The sequence below is a fragment of the Nyctibius grandis genome, chromosome 4, assembly GCF_013368605.1.
Source record: "Nyctibius grandis isolate bNycGra1 chromosome 4, bNycGra1.pri, whole genome shotgun sequence".
Taxonomy (NCBI): domain Eukaryota; kingdom Metazoa; phylum Chordata; class Aves; order Nyctibiiformes; family Nyctibiidae; genus Nyctibius; species Nyctibius grandis.
The window spans coordinates 50,086,609-50,114,057 of NC_090661.1; the positions used below are offsets into that span (position 1 = coordinate 50,086,609).

The 27,449-nt window shown below is 37.8% G+C and overlaps 1 protein-coding gene across 1 annotated transcript in view; it reads right to left on the bottom strand.

Moving 5' to 3' along the window:
• Positions 1-769: 769 nt before the first annotated feature.
• GTF2A1 (general transcription factor IIA subunit 1) overlaps positions 770-27,449 on the bottom strand; it is a 30,114-nt gene continuing 3,434 nt past the window's right edge. Inside the window, exons 2-9 of the mRNA XM_068397927.1 lie at positions 23,222-23,323; positions 21,247-21,454; positions 18,699-18,763; positions 15,086-15,161; positions 13,155-13,288; positions 11,936-12,256; positions 9,762-9,851; positions 770-5,386 (exon numbers count right to left, since the gene is read on the bottom strand). Of these exons, the coding sequence (XP_068254028.1) occupies positions 5,279-5,386; positions 9,762-9,851; positions 11,936-12,256; positions 13,155-13,288; positions 15,086-15,161; positions 18,699-18,763; positions 21,247-21,454; positions 23,222-23,323 (1,104 nt within the window). The 3' untranslated portion in view covers positions 770-5,278. The remainder of the gene's footprint in view (positions 5,387-9,761; positions 9,852-11,935; positions 12,257-13,154; positions 13,289-15,085; positions 15,162-18,698; positions 18,764-21,246; positions 21,455-23,221; positions 23,324-27,449) is intronic.

Genomic DNA, 27,449 nt, shown 5'->3' on the forward strand with positions numbered 1-27,449 from the left:
TACTGTGAGGTTTTTTTAAGACTTAGCCCAAGTGTGGAGGGCTGGAGTGCAAGAAAAAGTGTTAGGGAAAAAAATACCTTGAGTATTAGAAAAAAACCCCACTCCTTATGATTCTTGCTTTGCTATACCTTTATACCACTATAGCTAAAAGTTTACTTCAAAATCAGTGCATTCCAAAATACAACCCCCCATACAGGCAGTACAGCCTACAGCTTACATGCGTTCTGATTGTATTCAGAATTTAATGTTCAAAATTCAGGTTTAAAAATAAAGCACAAGTCATGTCTTGAGACACTGCTTTTAGCCAGGAACTAAAAAGATGTCACCTGCTTACACCAGAATGCAATTCTGTCAAATGAGTTTCACTGGTGAAGGTGAAATCTTTATGATCAGCCAGCGATCATCCAAGAACTCTGTATTTTACTTCTTGATATTGTCTTGCATTTCCATTTACAGGACTAATATCCAGATGGCACACCAAGTTATTCAGCCAATTTTGTCTCAAGATTTAAGTCTCAAGTTACCATAGGGAGAAACCTCTTCAATAAATATGGAAGTCTGGCCTCAAGATTAAAATGTGAATTTTTTTATAACATTGTGATGATGTTAAATGGAAAGTCTACAAGGCAAACTCAACAAGTAGGTGACAGTGAAGTTACCTGCATGTGATGAAAATAAATTCAGAACCTTCACTGTTATTACGTAATAGTCATTAAGCCTCATATATTAAACAAATGCACATACAAGATAGTAAATGAAGTGACAAACATTTTTAAATAACATCTTTAATTAAAGTTTTTGCAAAGGCAAAATATTAAACTTAAAATAGGTCTTAGTACATCAAAATACTAAGTTCTCTAATCGTATTCCAAGCATGGCCTTTGAAACATAATATCCTGTATATCACAGAGGAGCAACCTTGATCTGCAATTGTACAGAATGAATTTTACAAACATAATAAATATATTTACCCCCTTACACATAACAGTATATGTACAACAGCAGTTGACAATAGTAGCTCAGAACAGCAAAAAAAAGGATATTCCCCCACTCCATAATCTATTGGTACCCTATGCACTCTGGAACATGTCTCATTGGATGACTGTACATATAGTTAACCCAAGGTAGTTCTTCCTGTTAAAAAAAGCTCCTTTTGTTCCACAATGTCTAATCCACCAAATAATAATTAAAAGACACACTGCATGAACTGCCTGAAAAAAGGTAGACAACAGGGAAACCAATGGGCTGTTTTTTACGCATTTCCCAACCAATCACAGCAACGGGAAAACAAGACTTTAAATGTCAGACACCAATACATAACAATGTGCAAGCTTCTTCATTTTGTATAGTCACTAATCTCAAAGTTTGAAAAGAACTCTATTTCAGTTGGGGATGCGTGGGTGGGGTGGCACACAACAAACCCCACAATGCTGTGTAAGGCAGCCCACTATCAATCCAGTGTGCATTATCCTAAAACCACTGTTCTTATCATATTCTATTAAGGAAGCTTTTGTTTTGGGGGGTTTTATTGTTTTCAAAGGAGCTTTTATATATTGAAGAGATTGCATCAAAATGAACTTTAGTTAACAAGGTCTCTAACTCCTTCACTGGAATTAAGAAATTTTATTCTGGTAGTGTTATGTGGTGACATTAATTGCTGCTGTCTAGCAGTGGAATTATTTTCACAGGCTCAATGAAATTTACTTTAACACTCCTAATTGTACATCAGAAATAGATTTTTTTATCAATGTTTTTTCTGTTACGTGATACAACATGTTCTTTGCTCTTTTCTAGAAACTGTGCTTCAGAATCACATATCATAATCTTGGAAATAAACTCTGACCACAATTATCACTTTAAACCGTGTTTAGGAAACTGAATGATGTTCAAATGCAACTTGTGAGTACAATGCAGGAAAAAGGAGTATGAAGCCTCAAAGAAATCTTGTCGCTAACCAGAAACTGAGGGGGAATAAAACCATATTTTATTTAAATAGTCCAATATAAAGTTCCTTATGTGACTAAATTCTCTATTATCTCCTTAACAGAAAACATATTTCAATTTGTTTTCAACTTAGATGTTTTAAAATGATTGCACACACTAAAACCCAACAGCATTAGACAAAAAAGTTGCTTTTCTGATTGAAGCACTGCATCTCAGGAATAATTAAAAAAAAAAAAAAAAAAGTGTCATCATACTGGCAAAAAAGGTATTCTGCAAACTGAAAAGGCACAAGATGCTCAATTTTGCCCAGTTGCTCTGCAAGTTTCCATCAGCCATCATGGTTATAATTATGAAGTTATCTCTCCCCATTTTTTCCATCATAAAAAGGTGCTCCATTATCTGTGCAAATTTTAACATAAGCCCTCCTGAAATTATTCATTGCTTCCATAATACTGAACTATCTAAATGGGGGGGGGGGGGGGGAAACAAGCAAAAAAAAAATTTATTTCCAAGGGGGGCGGGAGCAGAATCATTTATGAACTATGAACATGGGAATCCCTTGCCCTGTGAAAGGAATGGTTTCTTTGGAACCTAATGAAACGGTCTGTTCAGTTACATTGTTAAAACCATGATTAAAAATTCAAGTACAATAATAAAATTAAGCAAACTACATTCTTACAGCAAGCTGCTACAATAAAATGAAATTAAAACATGTTTTTTGATTTAAAAAAAAGGAACACTTGATGTAGCAATAAGAGCACAGTTTGGTATGTTCACGTTTGACTGGCTTTCCGAAAACTTCACAGGCATTTGTATTTGAAGACAAAACTTCCTATTGAAAAGCATACCATATAACTAGCTTGCAAGAGACTGTGCAAGTTCAGAAAGCTTCTAACATCCTTCAGAACAGGCAAAGCTCAAGTTAGCTTTACAGTTCTGCTATACCTTAAAAATAAATAAAAAGGCTATGTAGCTTCTAGTATATGTATGTGGGTGAAAAAATCACTAAGGTGTATGAAAACAAAGTGTTGTACAAGTAATCTGGGTTCCAGTAGCATGAACAGGAACCTATAGCTAAAGGGATTTTTTTTTTTCCTTTTATTGGTTTGGTTGTGCAGTGTTACAGGAATTTTTCTGAAGACCACTACTTAAGACTTACTGGTTACAGATATGGAAAAGGTGAGGGAAGGAACTAGTTGGTACATTATTGATTTCATTGCAGTTGTACATAGAAATGTCAACAGTGGTAAAAAAATAAAATATCTGCTTTGTTCAGAAGAAAGCAAACACCAATCAGTTTGAGATACCTTGCAGCCCCAAGCCAAAAATGCACTCTAAATGATGGTTCCATTACTTAAGAATGAATTAGAAGAAGCATAATTAACTTTTCATAAAGCTTACGTACGTAGGTGGCTCACTAACAACCATATCGCTCTAGACATAGCCTACAGGCAGTTTTAGTCTGTATCAATGAGAGCACAGGTGTACAAAATCACAGCAAAAAAAACCTCTTTACAATGTGTTTTGAGTTTTCTACATACCACTGAGACTATGAATGCACTTGGAGGCAAGTAAATCAGAGAGAATGAAAGTCTAGCAGTCGTTATATACTGCTAAAATACACTTGTGACTGTGTTAAATAACGTTTAAAAAGTTTCATTCTCAAGCAAAAAAAGGTCAGAAAACAAAGTTCAAATGTCTGCTTCTGAAAGTCTTCTCCAATTTAGTTAAAATTATCTTCCTTGTGTCCTTTTTTCATCATCTTTCCAAGCACCCAATGAAACATAAAATTTTTTTTGAAATGGTGAGCCACATGAACATTCCTTCCCCAACAGTTTCTTAAGTATAATGCCCATTCCCTCTCCTCGTTCAAAAGTAACTGCATTTCCAAAAGCAGGGTTTGCAAGAATAACCTACGCATCAAGAAAAGGTATCCACCTCTCAGGAGAGGAAGGGAAGGAGGGGGGAGCAACCTTGCTGCTTTTCACAAAAAAAACCCCAAAACAAAACAAAAAACAAACAAACAAAAAAACCAAACAAAAACAAAGAACCACCACAAAACCACACCTCTGGAAAAGGCAAGTGAAAATGTGACTACACAAGGTTTAGTGCATCTGACTGCTTGATTTTCTGTTACCAAGACAGTCTAAAGATACTCTAACAAAATTTGTGTCCTCAAAGCTGTGCAGCCTTCTTCATGAAATTACATGCCACCTGGAAACTTTAGAGAGATTAACTGCTGCAGGTAACTTATGGCTATACTATTAGTAAAGCGGATATTTGATTAACAAAGTTGCAGCCAGGATGTTAGAATTTTTATGTGATTTTCTATATTAAAAATTTAGTCATTCCTGTGGTCGGTTGAATTATTTGTGGATGTCCGGACTACACATGTAGTAAGCAGGTGAAGGAATGCATCTATTATGTCATTACCTACACATTTGATTCAACAGGTCTCCAAAGCCTTTTTAAAAATTTAAAAAAAAATACAACAATGGAAACTATATTATTCGTTTCAGTTCAGTGATGCTGAACCACCACCAAACAGCAAGAACATAATTACCAAGTTAAGCAATCTGACTTTCATGGGGGGAGCTACAGGTGCTTAATATTTAAAAAATACAGCCCTAAATAAAAGGCATCACTTACATGAAATTAAAATAATTTTGAAATATAAATGATCATTTTAACATTTTGTAACTGCTAGGAACAACAACCTGTTTATGGGGAACTGAATTGAAAACAACAAATAGATATAATAATTAATGAGCATATCAGAATTAAAAATATTTTCCTTACACAAGTTATTTAAAATTTAACACCTTAATTCTTACCCTTCTGTACAAAGCTTGCACGCAGTTTAAGTAACATTCTGACCATCCTCACTACCAAAAGGAAGTGTTCAAAGCAAAGATTTGTACACACAATAAGCATTTTCAGATTAATAATCTATCAAAGGGAAGAGTTCCTTCAATCAGTGGAAGAAGTATTTTAAAATCTTAAGTCAAGGGAAGAAGGGTGGGGGGAACAAAGCCTTACATGCTAAATACCAGCTGTAGGTACCTGTATGTAGAATTGATAATTAAGGTATTCCTAACACACAAAACCAGCTCCCAGACAATGCTATAGCTGCTACAGTCCATGGCTTGCTCATCTGAAGTAGTGTCTTTGTTGCCACATTTTACCTTTGTTCCAATACTTTTGTTTACTGTTTATTTCTGATGTGCAGACACACATTTTGGTTGGAGTATACGTCCAAGTCTCAACCTTTCCTACTTTTGATTTTTTTTCCTTTACAGGGAGTTTTTTTTGTTTTGTTTTGTCTTTTAAAACTTCACCATTCTGCGTCCCCAATGGCTTTGGAAAATACATAATCTCTTCCGTTAAGATTCATGATGCCATCTTTGAGATGAAATTTCCATTTGTTTTTACTTCTATGAATCTAAAAATAGAGAGAAAAGTTGAGCCATTACTCTGCATCAGAAATAGGTAATAATGCACAAGTAAATTGTAAGGGCAAGAAAAATGAAAATAACTACTAGACATACATTAATAAATTACTTCAAATATCTTGAAAATCAATTCTGCATTTAGCTATGAAAAACACAAACTAATTATGCATACAGCAGGATTTTCTGTTTTCATTTTTTAAACCAGGGACAGCAACTGTCACAAAACCATGCAAGCACAGAAGCATGCCAAATCCAAAGCATGTATCACATTTTTAGAGGTGGTTGGAAAGGAAGAAGAGAGATATATCCACCTGTGCTGCTTTAATTTGACTAAACTATCTTTGATTACAACAGTCAGAAAACTCTACTTGAAAGCCAGAAATCCCCATTTCAACCACTGTAACAGAAAGACTAACTTTTTAAACCAGCCCTGAAGGAATCAAACACTAAGTTTTATTATTTGTACCTCTTGTCTAAACTCCACTCTGCATGAAAACTAGTTTAATTATGTTATGTGTAGATAGATAGCAGGGCTATCCAACTTTCTACTTGTAACAGGAGAGTTTGACTCCGGGTTTCCAAAAGTTAAAGTTTTGGTTAAAAGGCAAGTGGATTATTTACAAGGTTTTCAGTCTGACAGTCTCTATGGTACAAAGTGCACAAGCTGATATAGAATATATGTACAAGTCTTATATTCTATGATTTCTCCTCAATGGTGAGTGATTGTATATGATTTACATTCCAGTTCTCATTGTAAAGTGTCAAGTCAGAGAAGTAACATCTCCAGTATTGGGGATGATGGCATGAAGATTCAACTTTAACCTATAGTCTTCCCAGTTAAAATATTGTCCCTTTTAAGGCTTTGTATAAAAAATATTTGTAAGATTAAGCTGGGAGATCAGTCCGGCTGTTTGCAACAACGCAAGAAATACTAGGACAGAAAAAAAAAAAAAACACCACCAAAACAAACCCCCCAAAAACACCACAGAAGACATTCACTCCATTCTTGCTCCCCAGGGAGTCCATATTACAGGAGCCTATGACAGAATGGATCTTCAGACTATAATGGATATTCCTGTTGACACAGGATAAGACAAATAATAAAACAACAGTTCTATTCATATGCTCTTTACAAAAATATTCCATAGAGAAGTAACTGTTCTTTCTTCATGCCCATTACCAACCAAATACTACCTGACTACAGGAAGCAGGTTGACCAATGTGGTAAAGGAGATCAGAGAAGATACAAGGACAAGAAATAGTTGTAGTATTGGAAGACTTCAATTATCTTATGTCTACTGAGTAAACATCAACGTGCAGCATTGAGGCTGTTGTAGATACTATACAGTCAAGTCCTACTTCACAAAGAAGCTAAGTCAGGAACCCACAAAACACACAATCCTTTTCTTGGTTCAAGACAGTGTGCAGGACTTAAGTTAGAAAATATCACCAGAACCAACAGCAACTACGTAAGGCAAACATTTTTCCAGGGGTAATAAAAAGTCAATAAATCCACTAGAAGAGCTTTTAACTAAATTTATGTTCTTATGTTTAATTTAAAACTAAAGGAAACTGAACAGAATTCAGTCTAAAGGTAGAAGAGTAAATTTTGAAAAAAAACCAAACCAAAACAAAACCAAACCAAAACAACAACCCAAAGAAACCAAACTCTAATCACAGAGTAGATAAAAACCTGCCACCTATCAAAAAAGGCATCAGAAAGAGCAAAAGACCACCAGTAAAATTAAGCAGCAGGACAACAAGATTTTCAAAGAAAGCAAAGATCTTTCAGAAAGCTGAAATGCTGTCCAAAAGAGAAAAGATTATCATAAACTTTTGCAGATAAAAGATAAAATGTAATTAGGTGATCTAAAAAAAGTTAAGAAAATCTTACAAAAAGCATAAAAACAAGGAAACCCTGTTGAAATTTTTCAATTTCCATCAAGGACAGGAAGTCCCATAATCTACTGTTAGTGCTGTAGAAACAAACAATAAAGTACCACCAGAACAGATATGACCATACCACTCACTCAACTATTAGTACTATTATTTGGTCTGTGCTCACTTTAAACTAAAAAGTCAGTGGCGACAGCAAATAAGTTAACAAGGAAAGGTCTGGCTTACGTACCCTACTTGCCCTTCAAATGGCATTCAACAAAAATCCCTCATCAGAAGCATTTGAGCTGCCATGAGGTAAGAAGGAAGGTCCTCAGATGAATAAATAACTGAATAAAGATGGGAAAACAAGGGTAAGAACACTGTTTTTACAGTGAAATGAGATCATTCCAGAAGAGATTTGTGCTGGCTAGAGTCTGCATGGTTTAAGAATTCACTAATCATCTTGAAAATGACAAGATGTCACTAACGATACAAAAGAACAGTTACTGAAGAGCTGCAGAACAATGTTACTGCCCTAACTCATTGTGTAATAAAACAATGGTGGCATTCAATGTATATGAAGGTTGTAATGATGGAAAAAACAATTCCAGGTTACATGGGTAGAAAAAAATGATGGGTTTGAGTTGACAACTACAAGACAGGAATGAGATCCCAATGTTCTAAGACTTCTCCATGAGAATATCAGCTCTGTGTTCAGTGAGGTCAAAAGCACACACGAACAATTGCAGAACGCTGTTACACCACTTAATAAGTTAAAGGTTCACAAGTGTTATGAATAGCTCTGATCCTCCTTCAACCTTATCTACCTGTATCAAATAAGACACAGAAGAATAAAATAGATCGGGAGAATGAAAGTAAGAATAAACAAATGTTTGGACAGCTATACAAATAACAAGCAAGGGAAGTGTAGCTCTGATTTCAAAGAGATATCTGACTGAGGAGGGTTATGATGGTCTGCAATATCATAAAAGGCACCAAGAAAGAAAAGAGGAAACACTCTTCTAAATAAAGAACTAGGAGGTATCATATGAAACTAATGGGTTAAAAACTAGGTAATTCTCCACACGTCACATAATTAATTTATGAAACTTCTTGTCAAAAGACAAAGTTTACAAGGATTCAAAAAATAATCAAATTAATTTCTGACAAATTAAGGAAAAAATCCTCTGCTGGCCATTTGATACAAAGCCACTCTCTCTCCCTCAAGCGACAGTTCACAGAAGGATGGTAAAATGCTCTACATGAGCATCATTACCTGTTTGCCTTTGTCTCATTGTTCCAGAGGCACCCACCATCAGCTGATGCAGGACACTGTCCAAGGGGGAACTCTGCTCAGAACAACTGAGCTGATCCTCTGCATTTTACAGAGACAAACTGAACGACGATTGTTTGATAAGTGACGAAGTCCTTTCAGGGCATGTGGCACTAGCAGTTAACAATGGACACCATTCCCTACTGAGTTCACATTCTTAACTTTTAGCAGCTTCCAACAAGCTTTTCTGACTGCTATTCTGAGGTCCCTCACTATGCTCACGAACTGCCTTGAAACTAACAGTTTCGGATTACAGTCTGGAGGAGGCAGATGGCTGGGATATAGATACTGATATCACTTTCCTCTATCTTAAATTCTCTGCTGAATCTGATGACAAGTCTCAGCAGAGTCTGGGCATAACTGAAGATTTTCTAATCAAGACATTCTTTGCAATGTAGGAGTTTTTATTCAACAAGCTTAGAGCTTTTTTTCTGCTTTAAAAAGGAACCTTATTCATCATAGTCCAATTAATCTATCATAGGAAAAGAAAAAATCCACATTGAATAACCTTTCTGCATACGATCCCAGTAAAAAGGTGTCTAGTATCCTCTAGACACATTTTAAGCAATTCCAGACATGGATGAATCCTTGCATATTCCAGGGCAAATATGCAAGAAGTGTTTAGTCGTTATAGAGGAGGCAAGACAGTTCAGCAGAATTTAAAGCAAAATAAGCAAAAGCATTCCACATTGGCATTTCAGTAAAGAATGCGTAGCACAGAAAGAACCTTCTCCTCTGATAACTATTCTATCATCAAGAAGAGATACTTTTAAGTGATCAAGGAACAGTTTTCCACAAGTCTAAATCCTAATGACTACTTCTTCCGTTCATGACCACCCCAAATGCATCAATTTACTGACAACAGTTCACTTCTCCTGAGCCCAGAGGACTGACCTTTTGTTAAAGGTTACAAAAAGACATGATGAAGAAAAAGAAAAGGCAGCCCAATTTTTCTAAGCCTTACTCATTACCGAGTTTAGTACAAACATGTCACACAAACCTGTTTTAGAAACAAACAATAGCTCATTCTTATATTACCATTCACATTATAATCTTTACAGATCTACCTGTACTTAACACTCACAAAGATATTACTTAAAATTATGACTTGACAGGAAGAACAGAGAAAGTAGAATTCTTGCTGTAGAGATTACCTTATCATACTGGCACACAACAACATTTTCCGTATCGAACAGTTCTTGTCCTTCCTCATCACTCACATCATCTTCACTGTTAAGAGGCTCCTGAAAGACACACATGCAAAAAGTTATGCTGTTTAGTAAGATCAGAGCTGTTACTATGATTCTTCACATGAGGCTACAGTCTTGTTTATGAACTACAGGACCTAGAATGCGTTTGAGGTGGGGAATATTAAGCTTTCCAGCCCTTACTACATGCCCTTGCAAAAAGCCCCTCTCCAGCTTTCCTGTAGGCCCCCTTCATGTACTGGAAGGCTGCTATAAGGTCTCCCTGGGCACCTTCTCTTCTCCAGGCTGAAGAGCCCCAACTCTCTCAGCCTGTCTTCATAGGAGAGGTCTCCAGCCCTCTGAGCCCTCACTCCCTACGTGCCATTAAAAAATAGAAACTCCATGACTTATTCACGTTTGATGCACCACAAACAGAAACACACCTCAACACACGCAGAGTTTTTAGAGGAGCGGGAAGATGCTTTAAGATGATCTTGCATAGACACAGAAAATAACTTCTCCAGACCTTCTACAATATATTTTCATGTCCCTTAAAAATTACTTCCTTTTTTTTTCCTTTTTCTGATAACACTCTGTTCCAGCAGAAATTTGGGGGTTGTTTTTTTCATCTCATGTAAATAACAAACATTTCAAAAGCTAAAACCTCTAATAAATGCCAAACAACTTTTTTGAAGTCTTCTGTGCAATCCTCATCTTCCCACCTACTCCCAAATATATAAGTTAAATGGGGGAGATACTAGTGAGAGAACAAAAAGGTGTAGCAGAGGTCCTAACTGCTTCCAAAGTAATGCTATATTTAAGTGACTTCAGAAGTTTTACATAACTGGACCACTCATTAAGTATCTGCTGATGAACAAATGTAGCAAAAATAACAGGAGATCTCTGGCATGATGATAATAAAGCCTTAGTATATAAAAAAATTTCCACAAGAATGCTAGCATTAAAACCCTATTAAAAAACACTTAATATTTAAGCATGATGACCTATACTTAATAAAGTAACTATTAAAACATTCAAACTGACATCAATGCTTATCAATATAATGGAAAAGTGATGTGAACCCAACCTGTAAGTTGTAACAGAAAAATAGGGTTAGACACCACTGTAGATGTACTACAGAAAACCCGATTTAACTCCTTGATAAAAATCAGTGGTTTTACCTGCACATACTGCATGGGTGATACAGACTGTAAAATGCTACATATGCTCCTCATATTGGCATTTTAAATTGAATCTTAAAATACTTGGAAAGGCCGCAGAGAACTGTGGAAGTGATCTGACAGTTCAAAATGCATTTTAGGGATAGGTTTAGGGAGTACCAAGTTTCCCGTCAGAGACTGAAATAACAGTACTTTTAGCTTATTAGTTCCCCCCCCACCTTTTTTTTTTTTTTAATTTCTTATTCTTGCGGGGCTTTTTGGTGCAACACACCAAAACTTAGTAAGAACCACTGGCTCATGTCCAAAACCAAGCAAATTCAAAGTCTAAATTAAGCACATACTGTTAAGAACTCAACAAGTTATGAAGAATATTCACTCCTGCTCCTATCTCCTGATTTTGTAAAATCAAGGTCAGATGTGTTTCTAGAAGGTGCTTTATAATAAAATTTGAGGTCTCAGGCTTGTTCTAGTGCAACAGAAAGCAATGGCATAGTCAGTGAGATACAGGTCAGACCACATCTATTGGTCCCCTCATTGAACTAAATACATGCTCTCCTTTTTGTCAATCTTCCTAACACCTTGCTTTTGTATGCATTCAGTGGCAAGTGGAGTTTACTATTTCTCTTTGCTTATGAAGGTTTCATCATTTCATGGCTGACCTCACCATAACATCAGAAATGTTACTGCTGAAGTTTTTAAAAGGGCATTCACGACAACTAAGAGTTTTTGCTGTGTCCCCCACCTTCCCCAGCTGCATTTCAAGGTGCTTTGCAAATACACAATGTTTCCACAACTTCAGTATGGGAAATAAAGAACTTGAAGTACAAGGATAAAAGTTATATTCTCAAAATTAATGGAATATAATATTATTTGAAGTATATAGTTTTCTTTCAAATACTGCAAAAAAATTAAAATGAAACACAAGCACGCTCCAGTCTTCTGAAATAGTGTTAAGTTTACCTCTTCAACTTGGCCATCTTCACCCCCATCTTTTTCTTTGTCTTCCTCTTCATCATCATCATAGTCTTCTTCCTCATCTTCTTCTTCTTCAGACGATGTGTCCCCTGCTCCATCAACTTGGAGAACAAGTGGTGCTTGTGGTTGTGCCTGTTGTTGTTGTGGTTGCTGTTGACCAGCTGCAGGAATCTGTGCTTGAGCTGGTGTGGGGGCAGCCACTGTTGTAGGTATGACCTGTGTTTTATTTCCTGTAAACAGGATCTGCTGAGGCTGAATAATCACTCCTGTCTGCTGGGAAATCCCTCCAGGGATAGGAGCCAAAACCTGATGGAATATCATTGCAAGTACTGTGGCAGCTAACATAACAAATTACCACATCACTTATTGACAGAAAACAAATAAAATACATCAAACTGACTTGCACTAATTAAGGAAACAAGAGTTACAAATATTCCACCTATATGAGATACATAATTTAACCTTCAATAACATACCTTCTTTCACTACTCGGTGTTCATTTTCTGCATTTTGCGTTGCTAAATCTAAGAAAACCTACTGTCTTTCCATTCTAAAACACTAGCACTACCACCACACCTGAGTTCCAAGCATAGCAGAGGAATGTTTAAATTCCAGTACAAGATTATTTTTAAACTGTCTCTATAAAACATTTAACTTCAAACTCTCTACAAATTGTTATTCATGCTTAAACTGCAGAACTGTGACACAATGCTAAATTCAATGCTTATGCAGTCCAGGCCACAAAGTCGACCTTGCAGCTGAACAAAAATCCTAGTAAAACATACTGTATTCACTACTAAAATAACCTGTGGGGTTTTGGGGGGTGGTGGTGATGGTGTTTGTTTTAGGTATGTTCTTCTATATGTTATGTGACACACAATAATTTTAACTGATAAATACATTTTTAAAAGGATGTAGACTAGGATTATGCACATAATATAACTGTCATCAGGGAACGCCCAAACGAAATTTTAAACTGCAGCCAGTCAGAATTTGGCAAGAATAAAAGTGACATTGAAACAACATTTCAAAATTGTTCATTTTTAAAAAACACACTACTTAACTCCTTCTTTTTTTTTTTTAAAAAATATACCATTTCTGACTTTGTTTTCTATTTCAATTTGCTCACAAAAATGCAAGCCTCTTTAGTAATTACTATGACGTTTTTTCCTTCAAGTGTACCTATTCAAAAATTTTTCTTTACCTGCTGTATAACAGGTGCTTGTACTCCACCAGGCTGCATTTGCGGTATGACCTGCTGCTGTAGAACAACTGGCTGCTGTGGTTGAATGATATACTGAGCTCCATTTGCAGTTCTAACTACTTGGAGGATCTGGCCTGTAATGAAATAAAATCAAATTAATCAAATGTAGAAATTCACTATTGAAATTATCTTAGTTTAGAAGCTTGTTTCTTGGAAGAACACCAATTACAAAGGAGAGCATTTATGTTTCACTTTCACCAGTGAAAAGATACTATGCTATAGCATTTGTGCCAGAAACAAAGAACTAATAGGGTCATTTACCATCTAAACACAATCATGAAGTATGCAATCCAAAATTAAATTTACATATGCAAATCAAAGTCTAATCCTTTAATGCAGCACAGTATTTTAAATATTAGTTCCCACTTACGAACATACCTCATGATTCAAGAGATAGATAGATTTTACAGAGAGAAAGACAAATGAACATATACCAAAATAGGAATACAGGTATTCACACCACAAAAATTCTATCCACTGCTAACACTGTGGTAGTACCAGCATCCTGTCAGGTGATGTCCTTTCTTCAGATTCTCTTCCCTCTGATTACCACATTACAAGAAATTCCTCTATGCATAACTAACTTCACAATATTGTCATGCAGTTGCCTTTTTAAAAAATCTGTCCTGACACTTATTATCCACCTCTCCTTTCTGTTCCCATAATGCCTGTACTCAATTTTCTTTTATTATCATATAGCTTTATCATTTTACACACCTTTGAAGATGGCCTCCAACTCTGAAAAGCAAGAGCTAAGATACATTCCAACATTAGTTTTTCACATTTCTAATCAGAAAGATGGAGGAGGAGAAGAAATTAAGATAATCCTGAGCTTCACACATTTCCCTCAAAGACTGCTTTTATTTCCTGTTCTCCCTTCACAGCAAAATGCAAACCTCTATTTACTGAAATAACTAAATATAAATGAAAGGGACTACCGTAGCCCCTCCTTTAAGAAAACATACTATAAATATTTGTAACTGAAAAAATAAAAATTACCATAACAAAAGTAACAAATGTGAGCTGGAGATTATTCTATGCTATGACAAACACAGATGTGCTTCCTTAAAAATTGCAGAGATTTGAATTTCTAGAACAGCTACACATTTAAATTTTATTTCAACTACATATCCATTAAACATTCAAATGTTTAAAGCAGGGAGGTTAAGTCCCAGGTAATCCTGAGCAGACTAGATGAATTATTCTGGCAAAAGCAGCAACTGAGTCTAGGAAATGAGCTTTCTCAGATCTTCCTTTACTCTGCACACAGAACAGATCTAGAATCAAGCTTATAAAATCAACATAATAAAAAGTATATGAAACATCAGATATGCTGTTCATAAAAGTAAAGTTTAATTATATTCTAAATGTACAGCATGACAGTATTTAAAAATGATAAAACTAAAATAAAATTATCATTGCCTGCAAAATTAGAAATTCCACTGTGTGTGCTTAGCAGGTACAAGAAACCTTAAGACATTCCTCATCTGAAGTCACAGACGAAGTGATCCTGCTCTTTTATAACCAGTCTAGTATCTGTGCTCAGATCATGCATCACGAAACTCAGAAATATGCAAAGAGGAGAGGCAGCAACACCTACCTTCTCGCTTCATGTGCTTCTCTAAGAAGTGGGGAAAACTTGCACAGGACCTAACCCACACCACTGTTAGGTCAGAACCACACGGTTCATAAGACTAGCAAGTCAGTGAGCAAAAGAGTCCAGGAGGCTAGTGAAGAGACTGCACTACCTTGTAAGAGCGGATTCCCAGGTTCTGCTTTTTTAGCAATATACAGCTGGGAGTAAACGTCAGAATTTCCCCCTCCCAAGTACCCTCAAAACCATTGTTTGATCTCAATGCTAAGACAGTTACCTGAATTTGTAAGTATCTGCTGAACAGGAGTAACGCCAGCAGGGAGAGCCAACGTAGCTGCAGTGGCTGCAGCACTCTGAAATACAAGAAAAGCTTTTTAACCACAGACGTTATTGCCAGTGTTTCATCTCACAACATACTGCCTGAAAATACGTACCTTTTTATTGCTGTTTACAATGTTTGCACACAAGTTTCTGCAGCAATTGAAATTCAGGCATAAATCACTGTACATTATACTACATATAAAAATTATTTTCCTTCCTTTATAGGAAGAAGACTGAAGCAACAATCACTAAGCTTCACACCTTAACCCAGCTCCACATGGTTTCTTGGTTTATCTGCAAGCTCAGCAGATTTTTTTTTTCTCCTCTGCTGATCTACTAATAGAGTACAACACTCATTGCTCATGTGGCAATTTTACTTACACTTTTTCAAAGCAGCTAAAGATATGGGCCTACAAATCTGAAGAAACATAAGGTACTGAAGCAGTGATCATGTTTGCCTGTCTTAACAAGAAGCAGTAATCAGGTTTGCACTTTTCTTCATTCTGTAAATGATTTCCATTTCAAGTCCCACATAACAGCTCTTTCGAGTGAATATACGCACACAGCGCACTGACTGTTCGCAGAATGACTAATTTTTCCTCTTGAGACAGCTGGTTAGAAGACAAAGCCGAAGACTCTCAATGGGTAATGACTGAACTTACAAGGAAACCGAATTCCAACACAATTATGGGAGCTGGAAGGATGATCCAGGGAACTATAGGCCTGTCAGCCTGACCTCGGTGCCAGGCAAGGTGATGGAACAGATCATCCTGAGTGCCATTACACGGCACATGCAGGACAATCGGGGCATCGGGGCCAGCCAACATGGATTCATGAAAGGTAGGTCCTGCTTGACCAACCTGGTCTCCTTCTATGACCAAGTGACCCGCTTAGTAGATGAGGGCAGGGCTGTGGATATAGTCTATCTAGACTTCAGTAAGGCATTCAACACTGTCTCCCACAGCATCCTCCTAGACAAACTGGCTGCCTGGGGCTTGGATGGGTGGACTCTTTGATGGGTTAAAAACTGGCTGGATGGCCGAGCCCAGAGAGTGGTGGTGAATGGGGCAAAGTCCAACTGGTGGCCGGTCACTAGCGGTGTTCCCCAGGGCTCAGCTCTGGGGCCGGTGCTGTTCAATATCTTTATAGATGATCTAGATGTAGGGATTGAGTGCACCCTCAGTAAATTTGCAGATGACACCAAGCTGGGTGGGAGTGTCGATCTGCTGGAGGGTAGGAAGGCCCTACAGAGGGATCTGGACAGGTTAGATAGATCGGCCGAGACCAACGGCATGAGGTTCAACAAGAACAAGTGCCGGGTCTTACACTTCGGCCACAACAACCCCATGCAGCTCTACAGGCTGGGGGAAGAGTGGTTAGAAAGCGGCCCGGTGGAAAGAGACCTGGGGGTGCTGATCGACAGCCGGTTAAACATGAGCCAGCAGTGTGCCCAGGTGGCCAAGAAGGCCAATGGCATCCTGGCCTCTATTAGGAATAGTGTAGCCAGCCGGTCTAGGGAAGTGATCGTCCCTCTGTACTCGGCACTGGTGAGGCCGCACCTTGAATACTGTGTCCAGTTCTGGGCCCCGCACTTCAAGAAAGATGTTGAGGTGTTGGAGCGAGTCCAGAGGAGGGCGACCAAGCTGGTGAAAGGTCTGGAGGGTCTGACCTACGAGGAACGGCTGAGGGAGCTGGGGTTGTTTAGCCTGGAGAAGAGGAGGCTCAGAGGTGACCTTATTGCAGTCTACAACTACCTGAAGGGAGGTTGTAGTGAAGTGGCAGTCAGCTTCTTCTCCCGGGCAACTAGCGATAGGACAAGAGGACACAGCCTCAAGCTTCGCCAGGGGAGGTTCAGGTTGGACATTAGGAAGAATTTCTTCTCAGAAAGGGTTATTAGACATTGGAATGGGCTGCCCAGGGAGGTGGTGGAGTCACCATCTCTGGATGTGTTTAAGAAAAGACTGGACATTGCACTTAGTGCCATGGTCTAGTTGACAGGGTGGTGTCAGGGCAATGGTTGGAATCTTAAGATCCCTGAGGTCTCTTCCAACCTGGTTGATTCTGTGATTCTGTGTGAGCGTCAAACACAAAAATCTACATGAAGTCCTTAACTTACAAAGGGAGATGGACTCCTCCAGAGGCCTCTCCATTTTAAGGGTCTAACTTCAGCTGCCTATGGAAAAGCCTCCCTTTTCCCCCTATTAACCATGGCCAACTTTATTACTGGGTAGACTGCACACTTCCTGTTTATAAGAAATATGACCTCCCTGTATTGGCTGGTCAATGTAGTAGTTACAACTGCCAAAATTAGAGATCACCAAGCAAAACTGACAAGCGTTTGTCTGCATCCTCACATCCCAGGCAGAGGCAGATGAATAAACTCTCATTACTCTCTGCCTTCCAAGATATTCAAGGTCTGTCAGATCCATTCTTTAATACCAACTTAAATGTTTCTGATAAACACACACAGTAATTCCAAATCGATTCAGTAACTATTTACTGAACAGTAGTCTTCTGCAGTATACAATTCATCTACACTTTGACAGCAGCGGAGTTTTAAAAGCATGGCATACTCATTTTTGCAATACTCATCAACAAGATCTAACTGAAGGAGACAGGAAAAAAAAAACCACAAACGTTTAACTGTTGGACTTGCAAAGTTAGAAATCACATTAAAATGGTTGTAAAACATGTAAGAAAAAGGCAGATGCTCTTGGCCTCTGGGTAAATCACACTATATGAGTAACAAAGTTCAGGTTCTTTTCTATAATAAGGTCAGCAGGTAATGGAGAAGTGAAGGCTAAAGAAGCTGCTGCTGCAGCTTTGACTAATCACGAAACTTTGTTTCATGTGCTTTGACCATAAAAGTGGTAAGAATGTAATGAATTCTGGTCTTACTACAAATATTTAACTTGTACTAGCTGTTGTTTTCATCCCTTCGCAAGCTTTTTTTTTTTTAATTAAGTCAGGGCATTTAAAGCAAGATAAGGTAACAAAAAATAACCTCTAGAGATAAAAACTGCAAGAAAAGGGTAAATGACCAGACTCAGTTTTATGTGCTATTACAAAACTGGTGCATCAAAATAATATGACCAGAAAAGATCGATGTGAAATATCGATTGCTAAATCGAATATTATTGCTAAATAATCTCTCATTTGATAAAAGCTTAAGTTTCAGAGTAGTTAATGTTTTTTCCTGCATCTAGTAAATGCAATATGCTTGCATTAGTTAATAGTGGTGTGTTGGTATATGATGAACACATTATCATACAGATTCATACCAACAGTACTCCAATCTTTGATTAAAAAACCTGGTTTAGTTAAATACATTTAAAGCAGAGGATTAAGGTAAATCCTAAATTTGTTATCAAAACTAAAGTCCTGGATTACTCTTCCTAGACTGGCAGTGCAGTAGAAAAACTCAGAAAGATGGCAGACAGCTCTACCAGTGTGTCCTAAATTACTTTTAAGCATCTGATGACTAATACCAGATTTGTGTTTACCATTTAATCAAAACAACTTACATAATGACAGTGTATGCAGCATGTATAAACTTCTGCTTTTCTTACCATGCCCGATGCATTCATGTGTGGTATCAGCTTGGAATCTGGCACAATAACCTGCTGCTGAGGTGCTAGAAACGAAGAAATAGCATTTCATGAAAACTACAGTCTGCCCAAAATAACATCCAAGCCAGCATAACGTAGAAAGAACATCACCCAAACATCAGCTGAACTTCATAACAAAAACAGCTACTGAGCAGTCTCTGATCTTACTCAGTTTTACTCTCAAGACAATATACAACAGCAGCGCTGAGAGGTGATACGCCTTTTTTGGCTTTACAGATCTTATTCCAAGGGCTTCAGTTACCTATTCTGACCCTAGGTAAAGCAAGATTTAAAATATATTTCTGAAATTAAAGGTCTTAGTGAAATGTTGATAAACTTGCTGATGTCCAGTATCAGAGTTCTCCAAAAATATCAACTGACTGTGGTTAACTCTAGACTTAAGCAAGGATTGTTACAAGATGAAGAGTACGTTACAAGATGAAGAGTACGTTACAAGATGAAGAGTACGTTACAAGATGAAGAGTACGTTAACACAATGCAGCAGTTAGCTTGAGTTGTCTAGTTAGCATAGCTGTTAGCACAAGCTCATGATCTTCACTGTCATTCTAATGCAGTAGAAGCAGATGAAATATGACCAACCACCTGTCCTAAACAACAAAATAGTTTTGGTGTACTAAAGGAAACAGATAGCTAAACTACGCAAACAACCTGTTTATCATCTAGAAGTGCAAAAGTGTCCAAGTCTACAGAACAAGCAGTTGCCAGTGCTAAAATCAGTGATAGTAAACTGGAAAATGACAGAGCAATTTGAACAAACAAGTCATCGACAAGGTATTCTCCACCCAATCCTGTAACCAAGGACACTTAAGAATACTGGGGATAACTGAGAGTTTCTGGAAAAGATTCTGGGGAGGGAAGCCCCACAACCTTGCACCAAGATCTGAGGTCATCTCTCCAACTTTCAGAGAACCCAGGGAGGGCAAAAGAGCCCAAGGAAATCTTGTGACCCTGTGTCAGGATGACACACACGACAGTAGGAATCACCATGCCAACTGTCCTGATCTCTCTCTGGGACTGCACCAGGTTGTGCAAGGAACTACTACACCATCTCCCCCATGGAACAGGGAAGTCAACTAATTTATAAAACTGCATGTCTGTGATTAAAATGCTCTGATATCCTAATTTCAATTGGCCTCCATACTGTCATTTGGACATAGGCCACAATACTGGGCAACAATAAATCAGTTCTAAGTGTATTACTACAGGCAGGATCTTATTCTACCCTAAGACGCAAATGGGAGGACAGGGACCTCCATATTAGTGAAGCGAAACCTGGTCAGTAGTCACAGGTATTCAGCTGAGGAGCCACTAGAGGTCTTGGTGAGTAGACTTTCCAGGCTCTGCTGACTGTAACTTAAGCTGAGACACACGGATCATTTGAAGCCACGTGTGTTTAGGGGTCTTAATCTCAAAACGAATTTTATCCAAACAGTCAAAACTGATTTATGTCCAGCCAAAATACAAAGTACTATAAGAAGGAAAATCCAAAACAAACAACAAAAAAACCCAAAACAAACAAAAAAATACCCCACAAAAACACACCAAGGGAAAAAAGCCCCAACAACAGGTTCTTGTCACACTAGTTCTCTCCTGTTTTGAGTATATGGTGGTTGGGTTTGGGGGGAGTTTCTTTGGAGGGCTGGGAGAATCAGCTCATAGCGATCTTTTGTGCCTATGACAACATAGGTGCTGATCCATGAAATCTGATGAAAAGACTGAAGTCTCTGTCTATCACAGATAAATACTTTATGCCACAATTTTAGTAGCACATTGAAAACTCAACTCAAGCACCTCACAGGTGGCAGATTTGTTTACACAGCATATATGCAGTAAAATCCAGCAGTATTTATCTTAGTTTTCACATGAAATTATAATTGGTGAAAATGTTACCCTTAAATTACTAATGGAGAATACACAAGATAATAATTACAAGAAATGATACTGTCATGGCTAGCTAAAATATATCTTGAACATCCACACCTACACAGTGCGCAATCTTTTAAGACCACAAAAAAACACAGCCATTATGCTTTTCACTTGAAACTTGTTCTAACATGAAAAACCATCTCCTACATATACTGACTGTTATACAAGTATTTTTCATGTCCTAGCATCCACTTATGCTAAACAATAATATATTTTTTAATTCATTTGCTCCTAACCTCATGACTAAATTGTCAACTGCATATGTATATTGGCTTGAAATTACAGACCTGCTAATGGATTTTTGACAGAATCTGAAAGTCATGTATTCTGAAAACATAAGTTATGCAGTAGAAGACCAAGAGAGAATCTGAAGAATATGACTAACACAATGCCAAGATATTTTTCACCAAGACCCATTAAATAGAGTCAAGTAGAGACAAAGTTTAACATAAAGGCACAAAGTTATCCACCAGATAAACATCCTGCCCTAGATTTAGAATACACTAAGGAGTTGGTCTAACTTGAGAGTCTTTTGCCAGAGAGATTAGAGAGTAAGTCTGACCTTGCTGAGATGCTGGAATAAGGACCTGTTGTGGCTGAGACTGCTGCTGCACAGTCTGCTGCGGCTGAGGTTGTGTGTGATGGTGGTGGTGATGATGCTGCTGTTGCTGCTGCTGCTGTTGCTGCTGTTGCACCTGCAATAAAAGCTGCTGCTCTTCTGAATGGAAGCCATCTACAGCCTTGGACTGCATCAGCTTGTTCTCCCACAGCTAGTTTGGAAAGGGAAAGAGAAATATTTGTGTATGATTTTTACTCAACAGAATTTGTAACAATATAAAGACAGTACTCCAAAACCGAATTTGTTTTCACTGTTTATCTTATGCAGTCTACTCAGCCAAAAAGCCCTTAGGCAAATACAGATTGAAAAGATAACTCCACAGAGGTAACGTTTTAAGAAGAGGAATTAAATATCCCTTAAGAATTGTCAGTCCAAGCTTAAGCTTTAACATTCTTTCTTTCTTCCAAGTGTGGAAGATTCATAACAACCCTAACAGAAGCATGAATAGAGATAAACTGGGTAACTTTAAATTAGCTTTCAAGTTTTCACTTCTCTACCTTCTTTCTTTCTTACCTCTTTAATCACAAAAATAATTCTTTATTACAGCCTTCCTCAAGCCCTTTCTTTTTGGAACTCCTCAATAAAAGTTGCTTGAAGACTACTGCCTCATAACACACTTCAACAGAAACTACCAGTATACCCAAGATAATGCCTCTATACAAGCATTTACACAGTTTCTCCCACAATATCAAACTCAGCTTCTCCAGCCCTTCAGTTCTTGACATCAGCTGACATGTCTTCCAAGAAAAGCCACAGACGCAAAAAAAAAAAAAAAAAAAAAAAAGCAGCTCTTGCAAAAAGAGCAACACAGGTATTCTGTAATACATCAGAGCCAAAAAGACTACAGGCACCCAGGACTCCTGATTTCAAATCCTGCTTAGGGCTCCCTAAGCCTTCCTCTTCAATACTTTGTTTTTCCTTCTTGTCTCTTTCCTCATTCATTTTTTTCTGACATCATGTGCAGAACACGTCTGTGACACAAACACCAAGGTGCTTTTCTTATAGTGCTCACTCCGTTTCCACCAAGCCAGATCATGGTTTCATGGAAAAAAGTCTTCACCTGTTTCTGTCTAGCCAAACTAAAAATTCCTTTCCCACTCCATCCATTTTTTAATATTTCAAAGATACTGAGAGTGCGGGACATCCTGCTTTCTGAAGAAGTCCTTATTCAACAACTGAGACAAGCAGGTGCCTACCTTCCCAGTTTCCTTTTACTTTATTTCTTCCCTTCCCCCCCGCCCCGCCTTTTCTCTTCCCTTTTGAAGGGCTTCTTTCACTCAGGAAGAATTTGAAGAAAGCCACAGGACACCCATTAGACCTGAAGTTAACATCCTGCCTTTCTTTTGGACCGTTGGTAACAGTTCAAACCCACTGTATGTAAGACAATTCTGAATTGGAGAGCTTCAAAAAAGTGTGATGCGCACAGTGCAATTTATTATGTACCACCTCCCCCAAAAACAATACTTCTGCAAACCATAAACCATCTGACAATGCAAAAATCTGACAATGCATCTGACAACGCAATTCCTCTTCTTCAGAAAGACAAAAAACATCAAGCAGAGCAGGCGTTCTATTTTTCCTGCAAAGAAACCTTAAGAATTGTCTGCGTCTAAAATAAACATATTCTCCCCTTTCTTTTTTAAGGATATATTATTTCAGGACTGAAATAACCCTGTGAATTTGGATGCCTGCTGTTAGTTTATGTCAAGTTTGACATGCCAGATTAGGGAAAGTAAACAAGGTGAGCAGATCTCTCTACACAGCAGTGTAATTCAAATGATACAGGGCTACAGATATGCAGATTCATACAATGCTTAGCGAACAAGAAACTAGTATTTTTGCTGTGTACAACAGTAAGCAGATCCAAAAATCAACTGCTGTATTGGTCTATTAAAAAAAAATTTAAGTTGCAACTTACTGTTTTGAGCTCCATAAGAACTTGTTCATCCACTCCTTCATCCAAAAAAACTTCTCTGACATCATTGATGACATCTTCAATTACAGACCTGTACAATTTAGGCTTTCAAAAAAAAAGTAACAAGTCAGCATTGCTTTGAAAGAAACATCACTTTAACATTAAAATAAGATTCCCCCCCCAAAAAATCCTCTGAAAACAGCATTACAGAATACACTGCATGTTTCTGAGTGACTAAAATATCCAAGGAGGTAAAAATCAGCAAGAACAGCTCAGATGGGGTGAAAAGGAAAGGGACTCTTCACTATCTTTTGTGACATAACTATGACATAACTGTGACATAACTATGGCACAAGAGTTTTCAAGCCATGAGGAGTGTAATTCAAAACAGAGAAAAGGAGATTGTTTTCCCTTCAGTAAATTTGTTTCCCACTTGCCAATGTACATACTGAATACATAAAAATATTTGAATGCGTGCAAAATATTCATGTCAAAGAACGTTAAAAGTTCAAAAGTATGTTAGATAAATACAGAGAAAAGAAACTTGTTAGTGCTTGCTAATTCAACAGGAATCAAATATGTCTCAGAACGATCTCGAGCTGAAAAACGTTGAAGGCTCAGAAACCTGGAAGCATTCATGTGAATGTCCTGTTCTTCCTTACACATCTGTTTACAGAAACTACTGAAGACAGGATATTAGGCTAGACAGACTGCTGTTTTCAATCAGTACTTATGTTTTTACATTAGAAATTTTTCAAGGGGAAATACTACAAATACATTATTATTCCATTACACTGATTTCATGCCTAAACTGTCAATGATAAAGTGAATTGTCAATTCACTTTAGGTTGCCACAAGAAGTTGTGGAGCCTCTACCCCTTGAAATACTCCAAAGCCAGCTGGACATGGTCCTGGGCAACCAGCTCTAGGTGGCCCGGCTTGTGCAGTGGGGTTGCAAGATGACCTTCAGAGGTTCCTCCCAACCTCAACCATTTTGTAAATTTTAAAATGCAGGTACGATTTTTAAAAGAGAATATAAATACTTAACCATATCAATTAAAGCACAAAACGCAATTCATAGGACGATAGGATAATTGTACTATACGCATGCTGTACCTTTGAAACAGTACAGCCTGGACCCCTCTACATACGTGTGAGCCTCAATGGTATTTTGGTTGTGCTTAAATACCTGTGCTATCTAATTGCAAGGTAGCACTACGAGCTCTAAATTAGGGTTGGTCAATCTGCAGCTTGTGAACCATATGTACTTCAAGGATTGTCCTTGGGCTGGCGGCAGACCATTTTTAAACTGATCTGAACGTATCTACAACTTTCTGTAAGTTCGTAACTTCCTTAAGCAATAAATCCCAACTGACGCCACACACATCAGATATGTTGTATATGTGCAAAACAATCATTCAGTACCCGTGCAGTGGGTTTGGCAGCCCAGGAGGGCTGTGTCTCCAATACGCACGCAGAAAACCTGCACCAAGCACATGCAGTTAGTCCAGTCCACCACACAAATTTACTGCACGCACTTGAAACATTTATTTTATGCACACACAGTTGCTTAATGCATCCCAGAAGTGTTGAATTTGTTACAGATATACTAAAGATTGTATTGCACACGTTACGGAACTGTTATGCCTATGTTATGGCATAATGGAGGGAGAACAGCACCACATGATTTACTAATCCAGGAAAAAGCTGAGTGGCCAATAAGCACAAAAAGAAGTTGAATATCTTTGCTTTTAAATGTTAAAAAACCCAAACCAAATACCTTAAAGAAATGCATTGATATTACAAGGAGAGAAAGAACCTGTTTGGAAGCCTGGAACTAAGTAGCGCATTATGTCTTCAGTGTTTAAAACAAACTCTGCATTGGGGCATACTCAAGTGATTTTTATTACAAAAAAACAATAACAACAACAAAAAAAAAAAGAGAAAAAAAGAAGAAAAAAAAGAAAACAACAAAAAAAGTCCAACAAAAACCAATATACCATTCTGTGTTATTGACCACACGCCAATACTTTGGCAAATGGCATGCTATCAGCACCCTATTTTTTCTTCTTTTTACATGTCATCAGTTTGCCACTTTACAGCTTTAAAACATGCTGCTGCAAATCAAGTAGCTGAAATGTTAGAATACATCCTTTACTTGTCTCTCCAAAAAAATTTCTGGCCTCAGGTAACAGGGCAAGTTTGACATCCTTGAAAACTATGTTTACAGCACCTATGTCCAAAACTTAAATTCTCCAAAAGAAACAAAACATTACAGACTACTTGCAGATTTTTTTCTTTCAAAACACACGCTCACGTATCCAGGCTTCAAGTGCAGCATTAATCGTGCTTATAGATGCATTTGAAACAGACTTTCGAAGCCACACTACTCTTGAGCGCTAGTATTTTAAATCTGCATAGTGAGTAACTTAGAAATACCAAGCATCATTAATAGGATTATTTTTCCACTCAGATTTAATTCATAGCAGATGCAGAGAGACATTCTACTTAATAACATTAAGTCCTATTATTTCTATAATGAAACAAATTGCATAAAACTTCTACGATTCAACTAGCACAGAAATGCTACTTAACCTATTCCATATATTGTTCCTTATTGTATTAAAAGCATCTGTTTCTTAACACCAAAACCACACTCTGCAAATAAACGTGCTTAACCTCAGGCATGTGAGTTACTTAACTCAAGAGAACTACCTGCATGTCTGAAATTACAATCAAAATTCCTGCAGGATGAAGATTGCATTTTCTCCTTAAATCCTCCTCTCCTTAAATCATCTATTAGGTCCACTTTCCTAACAAAACAGATTTTACACAAGCAGGCCCTAATAATTCCCACCAGCAGTTACCTCCTCTTATCTCCAGACACAGGCATTTTTGTAAGGTTTATTCACAAAGCCTCCTCAGTCTATAAAGCCCCGGGAAAAAATATCAATGTTCAGATACAACAAACTGACCCTACAGCCCAACAGTCTGCTTGGGAACGTTCTCTTTTTTCCCTGTGTAGTAAGGGAATAAACAAATGCAAAGAGCACGATAATGGTTTCTAGTGTCCAGCATTAGTTTAGCAGGAGAGGAGAAAGGCAGGTTAAGAGCACAGATGCTCACTCTGCCATTGACACAGAATCCTTCTGCACAGCTTCCTACAGCCCAAGCAAGGGGCTAAGCCCCCCAAAAGCCACCAGCACCACAGGGGTGCAGTGAGCCCAGTGCAATGCAGGTTAATGAACCCACAAGCAGTTTGTCCGTGCACGTATCTCTCTGCATGAGCCACGCAGTGCTCTACATCTAAAGATGAGCCAGAATGTTTGGACGCTGTTCTAATCACGCAGTATTACAAGACATGATACACTCATGGCTGCATGATTAGAAGGAAGGGAACAGAGAAGAAAGTATCTGCACACTTATAATGAAACAGTGTCTGTCTGATTTTACCTATACGTCTTTACGTAATACTCTGAAAAATCCTGTCCGGTTGAAGACATCCTCTTGTGTACACCCCTACTGAACACCCAGCCCAGCTGGATGTAACGCCTTCCACCAAGGTAGCAGCAATGCCTTCCAGAGCCATCCATGCTGGGATTTTTTTAGAATATCACAGAACGCTCTTTTCCTACCTCAATAGAGGCGATCCCAGTAAAATTACAAAAGAGCCTTAAGCCCTGGTCTTTAAAAGGAAGCACACTGTATTGTTTTAGATACTCACTAAGTGTTGGTTTTAAGCATTATTTATATGATGCTCAAAGCTGTTTATACAAACCACCTAAGACTCTGGAGTTGAATGACAAAATTATTTTCATGCACTGCTTACTCAAAAAATAAACACGGGAATACAATTAGTGAACAAGTCTACAGATGCGACAGCAGGTGAGTTAAGCTTTCCAATAAATTTCCACATGCAGTTGGAGAAAGCAATGAGAACGTAATGGAAACTTTAAAGATTGCTATTAAAATAATCATGCTTTCATCTGGTTTATATTAAAGTGCCTCCCTCATAAAGAGTACATTGCTGTAAACTTCAGGCTCTTTTAAGAGCAAAATACTCAAATCACTCTTCAATAAACACTATTCCAAACACTTACTATAGATTAAAGACAACAATTAAAATTCCTGATTTATTAGATACAACCACAAACACATATAAAAGATTTGAAATCTAGTACTTCCCCCTCTGGGAACATAAGGAAATGATTATATTTCACTTTCTCTGTGC